At 38.6% G+C, this 19022-nt stretch overlaps 1 protein-coding gene across 1 annotated transcript in view; it reads right to left on the minus strand.

Annotated features, from left to right (window-relative positions):
- The window catches only part of ALDH3B1 (aldehyde dehydrogenase 3 family member B1), a 280384-nt gene that overhangs the window by 44009 nt on the left and 217353 nt on the right, over nucleotides 1–19022 (minus strand). The window contains exon 7 of the mRNA XM_053708856.1: nucleotides 18453–18552. Within this exon, the coding sequence (XP_053564831.1) occupies nucleotides 18453–18552 (100 nt within the window). The remainder of the gene's footprint in view (nucleotides 1–18452; nucleotides 18553–19022) is intronic.

Raw genomic sequence — 19022 nt, forward strand, 5'->3', positions numbered from 1 at the left:
TGTTATAGTTACATGATAGAGAGGCATGTGATACAGTGTTAGTTACATGATAGAGAGGCATGTGATACAGTGTTAGTTACATGATAGAGAGGCATGTGATACAGTGTTAGTTACATGATAGAGGGGCATGTGATACAGTGTTAGTTATATGATAGAGAGGCATGTGATACAGTGTTAGTTACATGATAGAGAGGCATGTGATACAGTGTTAGTTACATGATAGAGAGAGGCATGTGATACAGTGTTAGTTACATGATAGAGAGGCATGTGATACAGTGTTAGTTACATGATAGAGAGAGGCATGTGATACAGTGTTAGTTACATGATAGAGAGGCATGTGATACAGTGTTAGTTACATGATAGAGAGGCATGTGATACAGTGTTAGTTACATGATAGAGAGGCATGTGATACAGTGTTAGTTACATGATAGAGAGAGGCATGTGATACAGTGTTAGTTACATGATAGAGAGGCATGTGATACAGTGTTAGTTACATGATAGAGAGAGGCATGTGATACAGTGTTAGTTACATGATAGAGAGGGGCATGTGATACAGTGTTAGTTACATGATAGAGAGAGGCATGTGATACAGTGTTAGTTACATGATAGAGAGGCATGTGATACAGTGTTAGTTACATGATAGAGAGAGGCATGTGATACAGTGTTAGTTACATGATAGAGAGAGGCATGTGATACAGTGTTAGTTACATGATAGAGAGGCATGTGATACAGTGTTAGTTACATGATAGAGAGGCATGTGATACAGTGTTAGTTACATGATAGAGAGGCATGTGATACAGTGTTAGTTACATGATAGAGAGGCATGTGATACAGTGTTAGTTACATGATAGAGGGGGGCTTGTGATACAGTGTTAGTTACATGATAGAGAGAGGCATGTGATACAGTGTTAGTTACATGATAGAGAGGCATGTGATACAGTGTTAGTTACATGATAGAGAGGCATGTGATACAGTGTTAGTTACATGATAGAGAGGCATGTGATACAGTGTTAGTTACATGATAGAGAGGCATGTGATACAGTGTTAGTTACATGATAGAGAGGCATGTGATACAGTGTTAGTTACATGATAGAGAGGCATGTGATACAGTGTTAGTTACATGATAGAGAGAGGCATGTGATACAGTATTAGTTACATGATAGAGAGGCATGTGATACAGTGTTAGTTACATGATAGAGAGAGGCATGTGATACAGTGTTAGTTACATGATAGAGAGGCATGTGATACAGTGTTAGTTACATGATAGAGAGGCATGTGATACAGTGTTAGTTACATGATAGAGAGGCATGTGATACAGTGTTAGTTATGATAGAGAGAGGCATGTGATACAGTGTTAGTTACATGATAGAGGGGCATGTGATACAGTGTTAGTTACATGATAGAGAGAGGCATGTGATACAGTGTTAGTTACATGATAGAGAGAGGCATGTGATACAGTGTTAGTTACATGATAGAGAGGCATGTGATACAGTGTTAGTTACATGATAGAGAGGCATGTGATACAGTGTTAGTTACATGATAGAGAGAGGCATGTGATACAGTGTTAGTTACATGATAGAGAGGCATGTGATACAGTGTTAGTTACATGATAGAGAGGCATGTGATACAGTGTTAGTTACATGATAGAGAGGCATGTGATACAGTGTTAGTTACATGATAGAGAGGCATGTGATACAGAGTTAGTTACATGATAGAGAGAGGCATGTGATACAGTGTTAGTTACAGGATAGAGAGGCATGTGATACAGTGTTAGTTATATGATAGAGAGAGGCATGTGATACAGTGTTAGTTACATGATAGAGAGAGGCATGTGATACAGTGTTAGTTACATGATAGAGAGAGGCATGTGATACAGTGTTAGTTACATGATAGAGAGGCATGTGATACAGTGTTAGTTACATGATGAGAGGCATGTGATACAGTGTTAGTTACATGATAGGAGGCATGTGATACAGTGTTAGTTACATGATAGAGAGAGGCATGTGATACAGTGTTAGTTACATGATAGAGAGGCATGTGATACAGTGTTAGTTACATGATAGAGAGGCATGTGATACAGTGTTAGTTACATGATAGAGAGGCATGTGATACAGTGTTAGTTATATGATAGAGAGAGGCATGTGATACAGTGTTAGTTACATGATAGAGAGGCATGTGATACAGTGTTAGTTACATGATAGAGAGAGGCATGTGATACAGTGTTAGTTACATGATAGAGGCATGTGATACAGTGTTAGTTACATGATAGAGAGGCATGTGATACAGTGTTAGTTACATGATAGAGAGAGGCATGTGATACAGTGTTAGTTACATGATAGAGAGGCATGTGATACAGTGTTAGTTACATGATAGAGAGGCATGTGATACAGTGTTAGTTACATGATAGAGAGAGGCATGTGATACAGTGTTAGTTACATGATAGAGAGAGGCATGTGATACAGTGTTAGTTACATGATAGAGAGGCATGTGATACAGTGTTTAGTTACATGATAGAGAGGCATGTGATACAGTGTTAGTTACATGATAGAGAGGCATGTGATACAGTGTTAGTTACATGATAGAGAGGCATGTGATACAGTGTTAGTTACATGATAGAGAGGCATGTGATACAGTGTTAGTTACATGATAGAGAGAGGCATGTGATACAGTGTTAGTTACATGATAGAGAGAGGCATGTGATACAGTGTTAGTTACATGATAGAGAGGCATGTGATACAGTGTTAGTTACATGATAGAGAGAGGCATGTGATACAGTGTTAGTTACATGATAGAGAGAGGCATGTGATACAGTGTTAGTTACATGATAGAGAGAGGCATGTGATACAGTGTTAGTTACATGATAGAGAGGCATGTGATACAGTGTTAGTTACATGATAGAGAGGCATGTGATACAGTGTTAGTTACATGATAGAGAGGCATGTGATACAGTGTTAGTTACATGATAGAGAGGCATGTGATACAGTGTTAGTTACATGATAGAGAGGCATGTGATACAGTGTTAGTTACATGATAGAGAGAGGCATGTGATACAGTGTTAGTTACATGATAGAGAGGGGCATGTGATACAGTGTTAGTTACATGATAGAGAGGCATGTGATACAGTGTTAGTTACATGATAGAGAGGCATGTGATACAGTGTTAGTTACATGATAGAGAGGCATGTGATACAGTGTTAGTTACATGATAGAGAGGCATGTGATACAGTGTTAGTTACATGATAGAGAGGCATGTGATACAGTGTTAGTTACATGATAGAGAGGGGCATGTGATACAGTGTTAGTTACATGATAGAGAGAGGCATGTGATACAGTGTTAGTTACATGATAGAGAGAGGCATGTGATACAGTGTTAGTTACATGATAGAGAGAGGCATGTGATACAGTGTTAGTTACATGATAGAGAGGCATGTGATACAGTGTTAGTTACATGATAGAGAGAGGCATGTGATACAGTGTTAGTTACATGATAGAGAGGCATGTGATACAGTGTTAGTTACATGATAGAGCGGCATGTGATACAGTGTTAGTTACATGATAGAGAGGGCATGTGATACAGTGTTAGTTACATGATAGAGAGGCATGTGATACAGTGTTAGTTACATGATAGAGAGAGGCATGTGATACAGTGTTAGTTACATGATAGAGAGGCATGTGATACAGTGTTAGTTACATGATAGAGAGGCATGTGATACAGTGTTAGTTATATGATAGAGAGAGGCATGTGATACAGTGTTAGTTACATGATAGAGAGGCATGTGATACAGTGTTAGTTACATGATAGAGGGGCATGTGATACAGTGTTAGTTACATGATAGAGAGGCATGTGATACAGTGTTAGTTACATGATAGAGAGGCATGTGATACAGTGTTAGTTACATGATAGAGAGGCATGTGATACAGTGTTAGTTACATGATAGAGAGGCATGTGATACAGTGTTAGTTACATGATAGAGAGGCATGTGATACAGTGTTAGTTACATGATAGAGAGGCATGTGATACAGTGTTAGTTACATGATAGAGAGAGGCATGTGATACAGTGTTAGTTACATGATAGAGAGAGGCATGTGATACAGTGTTAGTTACATGATAGAGAGGCATGTGATACAGTGTTAGTTACATGATAGAGAGAGGCATGTGATACAGTGTTAGTTACATGATAGAGAGGCATGTGATACAGTGTTAGTTATATGATAGAGAGGCATGTGATACAGTGTTAGTTACATGATAGAGAGGCATGTGATACAGTGTTAGTTACATGATAGAGAGGCATGTGATACAGTGTTAGTTACATGATAGAGAGGCATGTGATACAGTGTTAGTTACATGATAGAGAGAGGCATGTGATACAGTGTTAGTTACATGATAGAGAGAGGCATGTGATACAGTGTTAGTTATATGATAGAGAGGCATGTGATACAGTGTTAGTTACAGGATAGAGAGGCATGTGATACAGTGTTAGTTACATGATAGAGAGGCATGTGATACAGTGTTAGTTACATGATAGAGAGGCATGTGATACAGTGTTAGTTACATGATAGAGAGGCATGTGATACAGTGTTAGTTACATGATAGAGAGGCATGTGATACAGTGTTAGTTACATGATAGAGAGGCATGTGATACAGTGTTAGTTACATGATAGAGAGGCATGTGATACAGTGTTAGTTACATGATAGAGAGGCATGTGATACAGTGTTAGTTACATGATAGAGGGGCATGTGATACAGTATTAGTTACATGATAGAGAGGCATGTGATACAGTGTTAGTTACATGATAGAGAGAGGCATGTGATACAGTGTTAGTTACATGATAGAGAGAGGCATGTGATACAGTGTTAGTTACATGATAGAGAGGCATGTGATACAGTGTTAGTTACATGATAGAGAGGCATGTGATACAGTGTTAGTTACATGATAGAGAGGCATGTGATACAGTGTTAGTTACATGATAGAGAGAGAGGCATGTGATACAGTGTTAGTTACATGATAGAGAGGCATGTGATACAGTGTTAGTTACATGATAGAGAGGCATGTGATACAGTGTTAGTTACATGATAGATAGGCACGTGATACAGTGTTAGTTATATGATAGAGAGAGGCATGTGATACAGTGTTAGTTACATGATAGAGAGGCATGTGATACAGTGTTAGTTACATGATAGAGAGGCATGTGATACAGTGTTAGTTACATGATAGAGAGAGGCATGTGATACAGTGTTAGTTATGATAGAGAGGCATGTGATACAGTGTTAGTTACATGATAGAGAGGCATGTGATACAGTGTTAGTTACATGATAGAGAGGCATGTGATACAGTGTTAGTTACATGATAGAGAGGCATGTGATACAGTGTTAGTTACATGATAGAGAGGCATGTGATACAGTGTTAGTTACATGATAGAGAGGCATGTGATACAGTGTTAGTTACATGATAGAGAGGCATGTGATACAGTGTTAGTTACATGATAGAGAGGCATGTGATACAGTGTTAGTTACATGATAGAGAGGCATGTGATACAGTGTTAGTTACATGATAGAGAGAGGCATGTGATACAGTGTTAGTTACATGATAGAGAGGCATGTGATACAGTGTTAGTTACATGATAGAGAGGGGCATGTGATACAGTGTTAGTTACATGATAGAGAGGCATGTGATACAGTGTTAGTTACATGATAGAGAGGGCATGTGATACAGTGTTAGTTACATGATAGAGAGGCATGTGATACAGTGTTAGTTACATGATAGAGAGAGGCATGTGATACAGTGTTAGTTACATGATAGAGAGGCATGTGATACAGTGTTAGTTACATGATAGAGAGGCATGTGATACAGTGTTAGTTACATGATAGAGAGAGGCATGTGATACAGTGATAGTTACATGATAGAGAGAGGCATGTGATACAGTGTTAGTTACATGATAGAGAGGCATGTGATACAGTGTTAGTTACATGATAGAGAGAGGCATGTGATACAGTGTTAGTTACATGATAGAGAGGCATGTGATACAGTGATAGTTACATGATAGAGAGAGGCATGTGATACAGTGTTAGTTACATGATAGAGAGGCATGTGATACAGTGTTAGTTACATGATAGAGAGAGGCATGTGATACAGTGTTAGTTATGATAGAGAGAGGCATGTGATACAGTGTTAGTTACATGATAGAGAGGCATGTGATACAGTGTTAGTTACATGATAGAGAGAGGCATGTGATACAGTGTTAGTTACATGATAGAGAGGCATGTGATACAGTGTTAGTTACATGATAGAGAGGCATGTGATACAGTGTTAGTTACATGATAGAGAGGCATGTGATACAGTGTTAGTTACATGATAGAGAGAGGCATGTGATACAGTGTTAGTTACATGATAGAGAGGCATGTGATACAGTGTTAGTTACATGATAGAGAGAGGCATGTGATACAGTGTTAGTTACATGATAGAGAGGCATGTGATACAGTGTTAGTTACATGATAGAGAGAGGCATGTGATACAGTGTTAGTTACATGATAGAGAGGCATGTGATACAGTGTTAGTTACATGATAGAGAGGCATGTGATACAGTGTTAGTTACATGATAGAGAGGGCATGTGATACAGTGTTAGTTACATGATAGAGAGGCATGTGATACAGTGTTAGTTACATGATAGAGAGGCATGTGATACAGTGTTAGTTACATGATAGAGAGGCATGTGATACAGTGTTAGTTACATGATAGAGAGGCATGTGATACAGTGTTAGTTACATGATAGGAGGCATGTGATACAGTGTTAGTTACATGATAGAGAGGCATGTGATACAGTGTTAGTTACATGATAGAGAGAGGCATGTGATACAGTGTTAGTTACATGATAGAGAGGCATGTGATACAGTGTTAGTTACATGATAGAGAGGCATGTGATACAGTGTTAGTTACATGATAGAGAGGGGCATGTGATACAGTGTTAGTTACATGATAGAGAGGCATGTGATACAGTGTTAGTTACATGATAGAGAGGCATGTGATACAGTGTTAGTTACAGGATAGAGAGGGGCATGTGATACAGTGTTAGTTACATGATAGAGAGGCATGTGATACAGTGTTAGTTACATGATAGAGAGGCATGTGATACAGTGTTAGTTACATGATAGAGAGGCATGTGATACAGTGTTAGTTACATGATAGAGAGGCATGTGATACAGTGTTAGTTACATGATAGAGAGGCATGTGATACAGTGTTAGTTACATGATAGAGAGGCATGTGATACAGTGTTAGTTACATGATAGAGAGGCATGTGATACAGTGTTAGTTACATGATAGAGAGGGGCATGTGATACAGTGTTAGTTACATGATAGAGAGGCATGTGATACAGTGTTAGTTACATGATAGAGAGGCATGTGATACAGTGTTAGTTACATGATAGAGAGGCATGTGATACAGTGTTAGTTACATGATAGAGAGGCATGTGATACAGTGTTAGTTACATGATAGAGAGGCATGTGATACAGTGTTAGTTACATGATAGAGAGGCATGTGATACAGTGTTAGTTACATGATAGAGAGGCATGTGATACAGTGTTAGTTACATGATAGAGAGAGGCATGATACAGTGTTAGTTACATGATAGAGAGGCATGTGATACAGTGTTAGTTACATGATAGAGAGGCATGTGATACAGTGTTAGTTACATGATAGAGAGAGGCATGTGATACAGTGTTAGTTATATGATAGAGAGGCATGTGATACAGTGTTAGTTACATGATAGAGAGGCATGTGATACAGTGTTAGTTACATGATAGAGAGAGGCATGTGATACAGTGTTAGTTACATGATAGAGAGGCATGTGATACAGTGTTAGTTACATGATAGAGAGGCATGTGATACAGTGTTAGTTACATGATAGAGGGGCATGTGATACAGTATTAGTTACATGATAGAGAGGCATGTGATACAGTGTTAGTTACATGATAGAGAGAGCATGTGATACAGTGTTAGTTACATGATAGAGAGGCATGTGATACAGTGTTAGTTACATGATGAGAGGATGTGATACAGTGTTAGTTACATGATAGAGAGGCATGTGATACAGTGTTAGTTACATGATAGAGAGGCATGTGATACAGTGTTAGTTACATGATAGAGAGAGGCATGTGATACAGTGTTAGTTACATGATAGAGAGGCATGTGATACAGTGTTAGTTACATGATAGAGAGGCATGTGATACAGTGTTAGTTACATGATAGAGAGGCGTGATACAGTGTTAGTTACAGGATAGAGATGGCATGTGATACAGTGTTAGTTACATGATAGAGAGGCATGTGATACAGTGTTAGTTACATGATAGAGAGGCATGTGATACAGTGTTAGTTACATGATAGAGAGGCATGTGATACAGTGTTAGTTACATGATAGAGAGGCATGTGATACAGTGTTAGTTACATGATAGAGAGGCATGTGATACAGTGTTAGTTACATGATAGAGAGGCATGTGATACAGTGTTAGTTACATGATAGAGAGGCATGTGATACAGTGTTAGTTACATGATAGAGAGGCATGTGATACAGTGTTAGTTACATGATAGAGAGAGGCATGTGATACAGTGTTAGTTACATGATAGAGAGGCATGTGATACAGTGTTAGTTACATGATAGAGAGGCATGTGATACAGTGTTAGTTACATGATAGAGAGGCATGTGATACAGTGTTAGTTACATGATAGAGAGAGGCATGTGATACAGTGTTAGTTACATGATAGAGAGGCATGTGATACAGTGTTAGTTACATGATAGAGAGGCATGTGATACAGTGTTAGTTACATGATAGAGAGGCATGTGATACAGTGTTAGTTACATGATAGAGAGAGGCATGTGATACAGTGTTAGTTACATGATAGAGGGGCATGTGATACAGTGATAGTTACATGATAGAGAGAGGCATGTGATACAGTGTTAGTTACATGATAGAGAGGCATGTGATACAGTGTTAGTTACATGATAGAGAGAGGCATGTGATACAGTGTTAGTTACATGATAGAGAGGGCATGTGATACAGTGTTAGTTACATGATAGAGAGGCATGTGATACAGTGTTAGTTACATGATAGAGAGGCATGTGATACAGTGTTAGTTACATGATAGAGAGGCATGTGATACAGTGTTAGTTATATGATAGAGAGAGGCATGTGATACAGTGTTAGTTACATGATAGAGAGGCATGTGATACAGTGTTAGTTACATGATAGAGAGAGGCATGTGATACAGTTGTTAGTTACATGATAGGAGAGGCAATGTGATACAGTGTTAGTTACATGATAGAGAGGCATGTGATAGCAGTGTTAGTTACATGATAGAGGAGGCATGTGATACAGTGTTAGTTACATGATTAGAGAGGGCATGTGATACAGTGTTAGTTACATGAAAGAGAGGCATGTGATACAGTGTTAGGTTACATGATAGAGAGGCATGTGATACAGTGTTAGTTACATGATAGAGAGAGGCATGTGATACAGTGTTAGTTACATGGATAGATGGCAGGTGATACAGTGTTAGTTACATGATAGAGGAGAGGCATGTGATACAGTGTTAGTTACATGATAGAGAGAGGCATGTGATAACAGTGTTAGTTACATGATAGAGAGGCATGTGATACAGTTTAGTTATATGATAGAGAGGCATGTGATACAGTTGTTAGTTTACATGATAGAGAGAGGCATGTGGATACAGTGTTAGTTACATGATAGAAGAGGGCATGTGATACAGTGTTAGATACATGATAGAGAGAGGCATGTGATACAGTGTTAGTTAAATGATAGAGAGAAGGCATGTGATTACAGTGTGTTAGTTACATGATAGAGAGAGGGCATGTGATACAGTGTTAGTTACATGATAGAGAGGCATGTGATACAGTGTTAGTTACATGATAAGAGAGAGGCATGTGATACAGTGTTAGTTACATGATAGAGAGAGGCATGTGATACAGTGTTAGTTACATGATAGAGAGGCATGTGATACAGTGTTAGTTACATGATAGATGAGAGGCATGTGATACAGTGTTAGTTATCAATGATAGAGAGAGGCATGTGATACAGTGTTAGTTACATGATAGCTGAGGCATGTGATACAGTGTTAGTTACATGATAGAGAGGCATGTGATACAGTGTTAGTATCCTTGATAGAGAGGCATGTGATACAGTGTTAGTTACATGATAGAGAGGCATGTGTAACAGTGTTAGTTACATGATAGAGAGGCATGTGATACAGTGTTAGTTACAGGATAGAGAGGCATGTGATACAGTGTTAGTTACATGATAGAGAGGCATGTGATACAGTGTTAGTTACATGATAGAGAGAGGCATGTGATACAGTGTTAGTTACATGATAGAGAGAGGCATGTGATACAGTGTTAGTTACATGATAGAGAGGCATGTGATACAGTGTTAGTTACATGACGGCCTGATACAGTGTTAGTTACATGATAGAGAGGCATGTGATTACAGTGTTAGTTACATGATAGAGAGGCATGTGATACAGTGTTAGTTACATGATAGAGAGGGCATGTGATACAGTGTTAGTTACATGATAGAGAGGGCATGTGATACAGTGTTAGTTACATGATAGAGAGGCATGTGATACAGTGTTAGTTACATGATAGAGAGGCATGTGATACAGTGTTAGTTACATGATAGAGTGAGGCATGTGATACAGTGTTAGTTACATGATAGAGAGGCATGTGATACAGTGTTAGTTAAATGATAGAGAGGCAATGTGATACAGTGTTAGTTACATGATATAGAGAGGCATGTGATACAGTGTTAGTTACATGATAGAGAGAGGCATGTGATACAGTGTTAGTTACATGATAGAGAGGCATGTGATACAGTGTTAGTTACATGATAGAGAGAGGCATGTGATACAGTGTTAGTTACATGATAGAGAGGCATGTGATACAGTGTTAGTTACATGATAGAGAGAGGCATGTGATACAGTGTTAGTACATGATAGAGAGGCATGTGATACAGTGTTAGTTACATGATAGAGAGGGGCATGTGATACAGTGTTAGTTACATGATAGAGAGAGGCATGTGATACAGTGTTAGTTACATGATAGAGAGGCATGTGATACAGTGTTAGTTACATGATAGAGAGAGGCATGTGATACAGTGTTAGTTACATGATAGAGAGGCATGTGATACAGTGTTAGTTACATGATAGGAGAGGCATGTGATACAGTGTTAGTTACATGATAGAGAGGCATGTGATACAGTGTTAGTTACATGATAGAGAGGCATGTGATACAGTGTTAGTTACATGATAGAGAGGCATGTGATACAGTGTTAGTTACATGATAGAGAGGCATGTGATACAGTGTTAGTTACATGATAGAGAGGCATGTGATACAGTGTTAGTTACATGATAGAGAGGGCATGTGATACAGTGTTAGTTACATGATAGAGAGGCATGTGATACAGTGTTAGTTACATGATAGAGAGGCATGTGATACAGTGTTAGTTACATGATAGAGAGAGGCATGTGATACAGTGTTAGTTACATGATAGAGAGAGGCATGTGATACAGTGTTAGTTACATGATAGAGAGGCATGTGATACAGTGTTAGTTACATGATAGAGAGGCATGTGATACAGTGTTAGTTACATGATAGAGAGGCATGTGATACAGTGTTAGTTACAGGATAGAGAGGCATGTGATACAGTGTTAGTTACATGATAGAGAGGCATGTGATACAGTGTTAGTTACATGATAGAGAGGCATGTGATACAGTGTTAGTTACATGATAGAGAGGCATGTGATACAGTGTTAGTTACATGATGAGAGGGGCATGTGATACAGTGTTAGTTACATGATAGAGAGGCATGTGATACAGTGTTAGTTACATGATAGAGAGGCATGTGATACAGTGTTAGTTATATGATAGAGAGAGGCATGTGATACAGTGTTAGTTACATGATAGAGAGGCATGTGATACAGTGTTAGTTACATGATAGAGAGAGGCATGTGATACAGTGTTAGTTACATGATAGAGGGGCATGTGATACAGTGTTAGTTACATGATAGAGAGGCATGTGATACAGTGTTAGTTACATGATAGAGAGGGGCATGTGATACAGTGTTAGTTACATGATAGAGAGGCATGTGATACAGTGTAGTTACATGATAGAGAGGCATGTGATACTTGTTAGTTACATGATAGAGAGGGCATGTGATACAGTGTTAGTTACATGATAGAGAGGCATGTGATACAGTGTTAGTTACATGATAGGAGAGGCATGTGATACAGTGTTAGTTACATGATAGAGAGGCATGTGATACAGTGTTAGTTACATGATAGAGAGGCATGTGATACAGTGTTAGTTACATGATAGAGAGGCATGTGATACAGTGTTAGTTACATGATAGAGAGGCATGTGATACAGTGTTAGTTACATGATAGAGAGGCATGTGATACAGTGTTAGTTACATGATAGAGAGGCATGTGATACAGTGTTAGTTACATGATAGAGAGAGGCATGTGATACAGTGTATAGTTACATGATAGAGAGGCATGTGAAACAGTGTTAGTTACATGATAGAGAGGGCATGTGATACAGTGTTAGTTACATGATAGAGAGGCATGTGATACAGTGTTAGTTACATGATAGAGAGGCATGTGATACAGTGTTAGTTACATGATAGAGAGAGGCATGTGATACAGTGTTAGTTACATGATAGAGAGGCATGTGATACAGTGTTAGTTACAGGATAGAGAGGGGCATGTGATACAGTGTTAGTTACATGATAGAGAGGCATGTGATACAGTGTTAGTTACATGATAGAGAGAGGCATGTGATACAGTGTTAGTTACATGATAGAGAGGCATGTGATACAGTGTTAGTTACATGATAGAGAGGCATGTGATACAGTGTTAGTTACATGATAGAGAGGCATGTGATACAGTGTTAGTTACATGATAGAGAGGCATGTGATACAGTGTTAGTTACATGATAGAGAGGCATGTGATACAGTGTTAGTTACATGATAGAGAGGCATGTGATACAGTGTTAGTTATATGATAGAGAGGCATGTGATACAGTGTTAGTTACATGATAGAGAGGCATGTGATACAGTGTTAGTTATATGATAGAGAGGCATGTGATACAGTGTTAGTTACATGATAGAGAGGCATGTGATACAGTGTTAGTTACATGATAGAGAGGCATGTGATACAGTGTTAGTTACATGATAGAGAGGCATGTGATACAGTGTTAGTTATATGATAGAGAGAGGCATGTGATACAGTGTTAGTTACATGATAGAGAGGCATGTGATACAGTGTTAGTTATATGATAGAGAGAGGCATGTGATACAGTGTTAGTTACATGATAGAGAGGCATGTGATACAGTGTTAGTTACATGATAGAGAGGCATGTGATACAGTGTTAGTTACATGATAGAGAGAGGCATGTGATACAGTGTTAGTTACATGATAGAGAGGCATGTGATACAGTGTTAGTTATATGATAGAGAGGCATGTGATACAGTGTTAGTTACATGATAGAGAGGCATGTGATACAGTGTTAGTTACATGATAGAGAGGCATGTGATACAGTGTTAGTTACATGATAGAGAGGCATGTGATACAGTATTAGTTACATGATAGAGAGGCATGTGATACAGTGTTAGTTACATGATAGAGAGGCATGTGATACAGTGTTAGTTACATGATAGAGGGCATGTGATACAGTGTTAGTTACATGATAGAGAGGCCATGTGAAAAGTGATAAGTTACATGATAGAGAGGCAAGTGAATACCGTGTAAGTCTACATGATAAGAGAGGCATGTGAAACATTGTAGTTACATGATAGAGAGAGGCATGATGAAACAGTGTTATTACATGATAGAAGCATGGTGATACGATATTAGTTACATGATAGAGAGAGGCATGTGAATACAGTGTTAGTTACATGATAGAGAGGCAAGTAATACAGTGTTAGTTACTATGATAGAGAGGCATGAGTGATACAGTGTTAGTTACATGAGAGATAGGCATGTGATACAGTGTTAGTTACATTAAGAGAGGCATGTGATACAGGTGATAGTTACATGATAGAAGGGGCATGTGATAACAGTGTAGTTTCCATGATAGAGAGGCATATGATACAGTGTTAAGTTACATGATTAAAGAGGCATGTAATACAGTGTTAGTTACATGATAGGAGAGAGCATGAGAACAGTGTTAGTTACATGATAGAGAGGGCATGTGATACAGTGATAGTTACATGATAGAAGAGAGCATGTGATACAGTGTTAGTTACATGATAGAGAGGCATGTGATACAGTGTTAGTTACATGATAGAGAGGGCATGTGATACAGTGTTAGTTACATGATAGAGAGGACTGTGATACAGTGTTAGCTTACATGATAGAGAGGCATGTGATACAGTGTTAGTTACATGATAGAGAGGCATGTGATACAGTGTTAGTTACATGATAGAGAGGCATGTGATACAGTGTTAGTTACATGATAGAGAGGCATGTGATACAGTGTTAGTTACATGATAGAGAGGCATGTGATACAGTGTTAGTTACATGATAGAGAGGGGCATGTGATACAGTGTTAGTTATATGATAGAGAGGGGCATGTGATACAGTGTTAGTTACATGATAGAGAGGCATGTGATACAGTGTTAGTTACATGATAGAGAGGCATGTGATACAGTGTTAGTTATATGATAGAGAGGCATGTGATACAGTGTTAGTTACATGATAGAGAGAGGCATGTGATACAGTGTTAGTTACATGATAGAGAGGCATGTGATACAGTGTTAGTTACATGATAGAGAGGCATGTGATACAGTGTTAGTTATATGATAGAGAGGCATGTGATACAGTGTTAGTTACATGATAGAGAGGCATGTGATACAGTGTTAGTTACATGATAGAGAGGCATGTGATACAGTGTTAGTTACATGATAGAGAGGGCATGTGATACAGTGTTAGTTACATGATAGAGAGAGGCATGTGATACAGTGTTAGTTACATGATAGAGAGAGGCATGTGATACAGTGTTAGTTACAGGATAGAGAGGCATGTGATACAGTGTTAGTTACATGATAGAGAGGCATGTGATACAGTGTTAGTTACATGATAGAGAGGCATGTGATACAGTGTTAGTTACATGATAGAGAGGCATGTGTATACAGTGTTAGTTCATGATAGAGAGAGGCATTGATACAGTGTTAGTTACATGATAGAGAGGCATGTGAAACAGTGTTATGTTACATGATAGGAGAGAGGCATGTGATACAGTGTTAGTTACATGATAGAGAGGCATTGTGATACAGTGTTAGTTACATGATAGAGGAGAGTGCATGTTGATACAGTGTTATTGTTACATGATAGGAGAGTGCATGTGATACAGTGTTAGTTACATGATAGAGAGGCATGTGATACTCAGTGTTAGTTACATGATAGAGAGGCATGTGATAACAGTGGTTAGTTACATGATAGAGAGGCATGTATACAGTGTTTGTTACATGTTAGGAGAGGCATGTGATTCAGTGTTTAGTTTATGTTAGGAGAGGCATGTGATCTGTGTTAGTTATATGATTGTGAGGGATGTGATACTGTGTTAGTTACTTGATAGAGAGGCATGTGATACAGTGTTAGTTACATGATAGAGAGGCTGTGATACCAGTGTTAGTTACATGATAGAGAGGCATGTGATACAGTGGTAGTTTACATGATAGAGAGGCATGTGATACAGTTATAGTTACTGATAGAGAGGCATGTGATACAGTGTTAGTTACTGTTAGAGAGAGGCATGTGATACAGTGTTAGTTACATGATTAGAGAGGCATGTGATACAGTGTTAGTTACATGATAGAGAGAGGCATGTGATACAGTGTTAGTTACATGATAGAGAGGCATGTGATACAGTGTTAGTTACATGATAGAGAGGGCATGTGAGACAGTGTTAGTTACATGATAGAGAGTGGCCATGTGATACAAGTGTTAGTATACATGATAAGAGAGGCATGTGATACAGGTGTTAGTTACATGATAGAGAGGCATGTGATACCAGTGTTAGTTACATGATAGAGAGGGCATGTGAACAGTGTTAGGTTACATGATAGAGAGGCATGTGATACAGTGTTAGTTACATGATAGAGAGGCATGTGGATACAGTGTGTTAATGATAGAGAGGCATGTGAATACAGAGAGAGAGAGCATGTGTTACCAGTGTTAGTTACAAGATAGAGAGAGGCATGTGATACAGTGTTAGTTACATGATAGAGAAGGCATGTGATACAAGTGTTAGTTACATGATAGAGAGAGGCATGTGATAACAGAGTTAGTTACATGATAGAGAGGCATGTGATACAAGTGTAGTTAACATGATAGAGAGGCATGTGATCCAAGTGTTAAGTTACTATGATAGAGAGGCATGTGATACAGTGTTAGGTTACATGATAGAGAGGCATGTGATACAGTGTTAGTTACATGATAGAGAGGCATGTGATACAGTGTTAGTTACATGATAGAGAGAGGCATGTGATACAGTGTTAGTTACATGATAGAGAGGCATGTGATACAGTGTTAGTTACATGATAGAGAGAGGCATGTGATACAGTGTTAGTTACATGATAGAGAGAGGCATGTGATACAGTGTTAGTTACATGATAGAGAGGCATGTGATACAGTGTTAGTTACATGATAGAGAGGCATGTGATACAGTGTTAGTTACATGATAGAGAGGCATGTGATACAGTGTTAGTTACATGATAGAGAGGCATGTGATACAGTGTTAGTTATATGATAGAGAGGCATGTGATACAGTGTTAGTTACATGATAGAGAGGCATGTGATACAGTGTTAGTTACATGATAGAGAGAGGCATGTGATACAGTGTTAGTTACATGATAGAGAGGCATGTGATACAGTGTTAGTTACATGATAGAGAGGCATGTGATACAGTGTTAGTTACATGATAGAGAGGGGCATGTGATACAGTGTTAGTTACATGATAGAGAGGCATGTGATACAGTGTTAGTTACATGATAGAGAGGGGCATGTGATACAGTGTTAGTTACATGATAGAGAGGGGCATGTGATACAGTGTTAGTTACATGATAGAGAGGCATGTGATACAGTGTTAGTTATATGATAGAGGGGGGCATGTAATACAGTGTTAGTTATATGATAGAGAGGCATGTGATACAGTGTTAGTTACATGATAGAGAGGGGCATGTGATACAGTGTTAGTTATATGATAGAGGGGGGCATGTAATACAGTGTTAGTTATATGATAGAGAGGCATGTGATACAGTGTTAGTTACATGATAGAGAGAGGCATGTGATACAGTGTTAGTTATATGATAGAGGGGGGCATGTAATACAGTGTTAGTTATATGATAGAGAGGCATGTGATACAGTGTTAGTTATATGATAGAGGGGGGGCATGTAATACAGTGTTAGTTATATGATAGAGAGGCATGTGATACAGTGTTAGTTATATGATAGAGGGGGGCATGTAATACAGTGTTAGTTATATGATAGAGAGGCATGTGATACAGTGTTAGTTACATGATAGAGAGAGGCATGTGATACAGTGTTAGTTACATGATAGAGAGAGGCATGTGATACAGTGTTAGTTACATGATAGAGAGGGGCATGTGATACAGTGTTAGTTACATGATAGAGAGGCATGTGATACAGTGTCAGTTACATGATAGAGAGGCATGTGATACAGTGTTAGTTACATGATAGAGGGGGGCATGTGATACAGTGTTAGTTACATGATAGAGAGGCACGTGATACAGTGTTAGTTATATGATAGAGAGAGGCATGTGATACAGTGTTAGTTACATGATAGAGGGGGGCATGTAATACAGTGTTAGTTACATGATAGAGAGAGGCATGTGATACAGTGTTAGTTATATGATAGAGAGGCATGTGATACAGTGTTAGTTACATGATAGAGAGGCATGTGATACAGTGTCAGTTACATGATAGAGAGGCATGTGATACAGTGTTAGTTACATGATAGAGGGGAGGCATGTGATACAGTGTTAGTTACATGATAGAGAGGCACGTGATACAGTGTTAGTTATATGATAGAGAGAGGCATGTGATACAGTGTTAGTTACATGATAGAGGGGGGCATGTAATACAGTGTTAGTTATATGATAGAGAGAGGCATGTGATACAGTGTTAGTTACATGATAGAGGGGGGCATGTAATACAGTGTTAGTTATATGATAGAGGGGGTAGCATTTTTACAGTGGGTATTAGTGGGTAACTGCGTGATCAGTTAATAATGAACGATATTATGTTGTGATTTTTTGCTGGCCGCTATGACCTCACTAGTAAGAAGCATTTATTGTATGACAAATGAGACTGCATAGCATTGTCAGTGATAGTGCAACACGCTTTATTTAGTTTACAAGTACTTACCAATGCCACCAAAAGGAAGTGAGATGAGGGTACTGTGCATAAGTCCATCGTTACCACAGAAGCCACCACTAATTGTCCTATCCAGGAACTCGTTTACAGTCTGTGACAGAAAACAGGATGATTAAACAATGTCACCCACACACCTGTCACCAGTAGATAAATACTGATAATACATTATACAGGGGTACTCAGGTGGTTTCTATACTGTTGTACCTTAGGGCTCTGTGAGGGTTGTGACAAAACATCTGATTATATTACAGCATTTTATGAGACAGTAACTCAGGTTTGCTCTGCAGCGCTCTGTATCTTTATAGGAAGCACATGGTCAGCTGTAATCACTAGTGACAGATACACGATCAGTATATTAGTATTTAGCTGTCTGTATCCTTATAGGAAGAGCATGGTCAGCTGTAATCACTAGTGACAGATACACAATCAGTATATTAGTATTTAGCTATCTGTATCCTTATAGGAAGCGCATAGTCAGCTGTAATCACTAGCGACAGATACATGATCAGTATATTAGTATTTAGCTGTGTTACGGTACCAACAGTGTACCAAGGGTTAATA

Source organism: Bombina bombina, chromosome 3 (assembly GCF_027579735.1).
Source record: "Bombina bombina isolate aBomBom1 chromosome 3, aBomBom1.pri, whole genome shotgun sequence".
Classification (NCBI taxonomy): domain Eukaryota; kingdom Metazoa; phylum Chordata; class Amphibia; order Anura; family Bombinatoridae; genus Bombina; species Bombina bombina.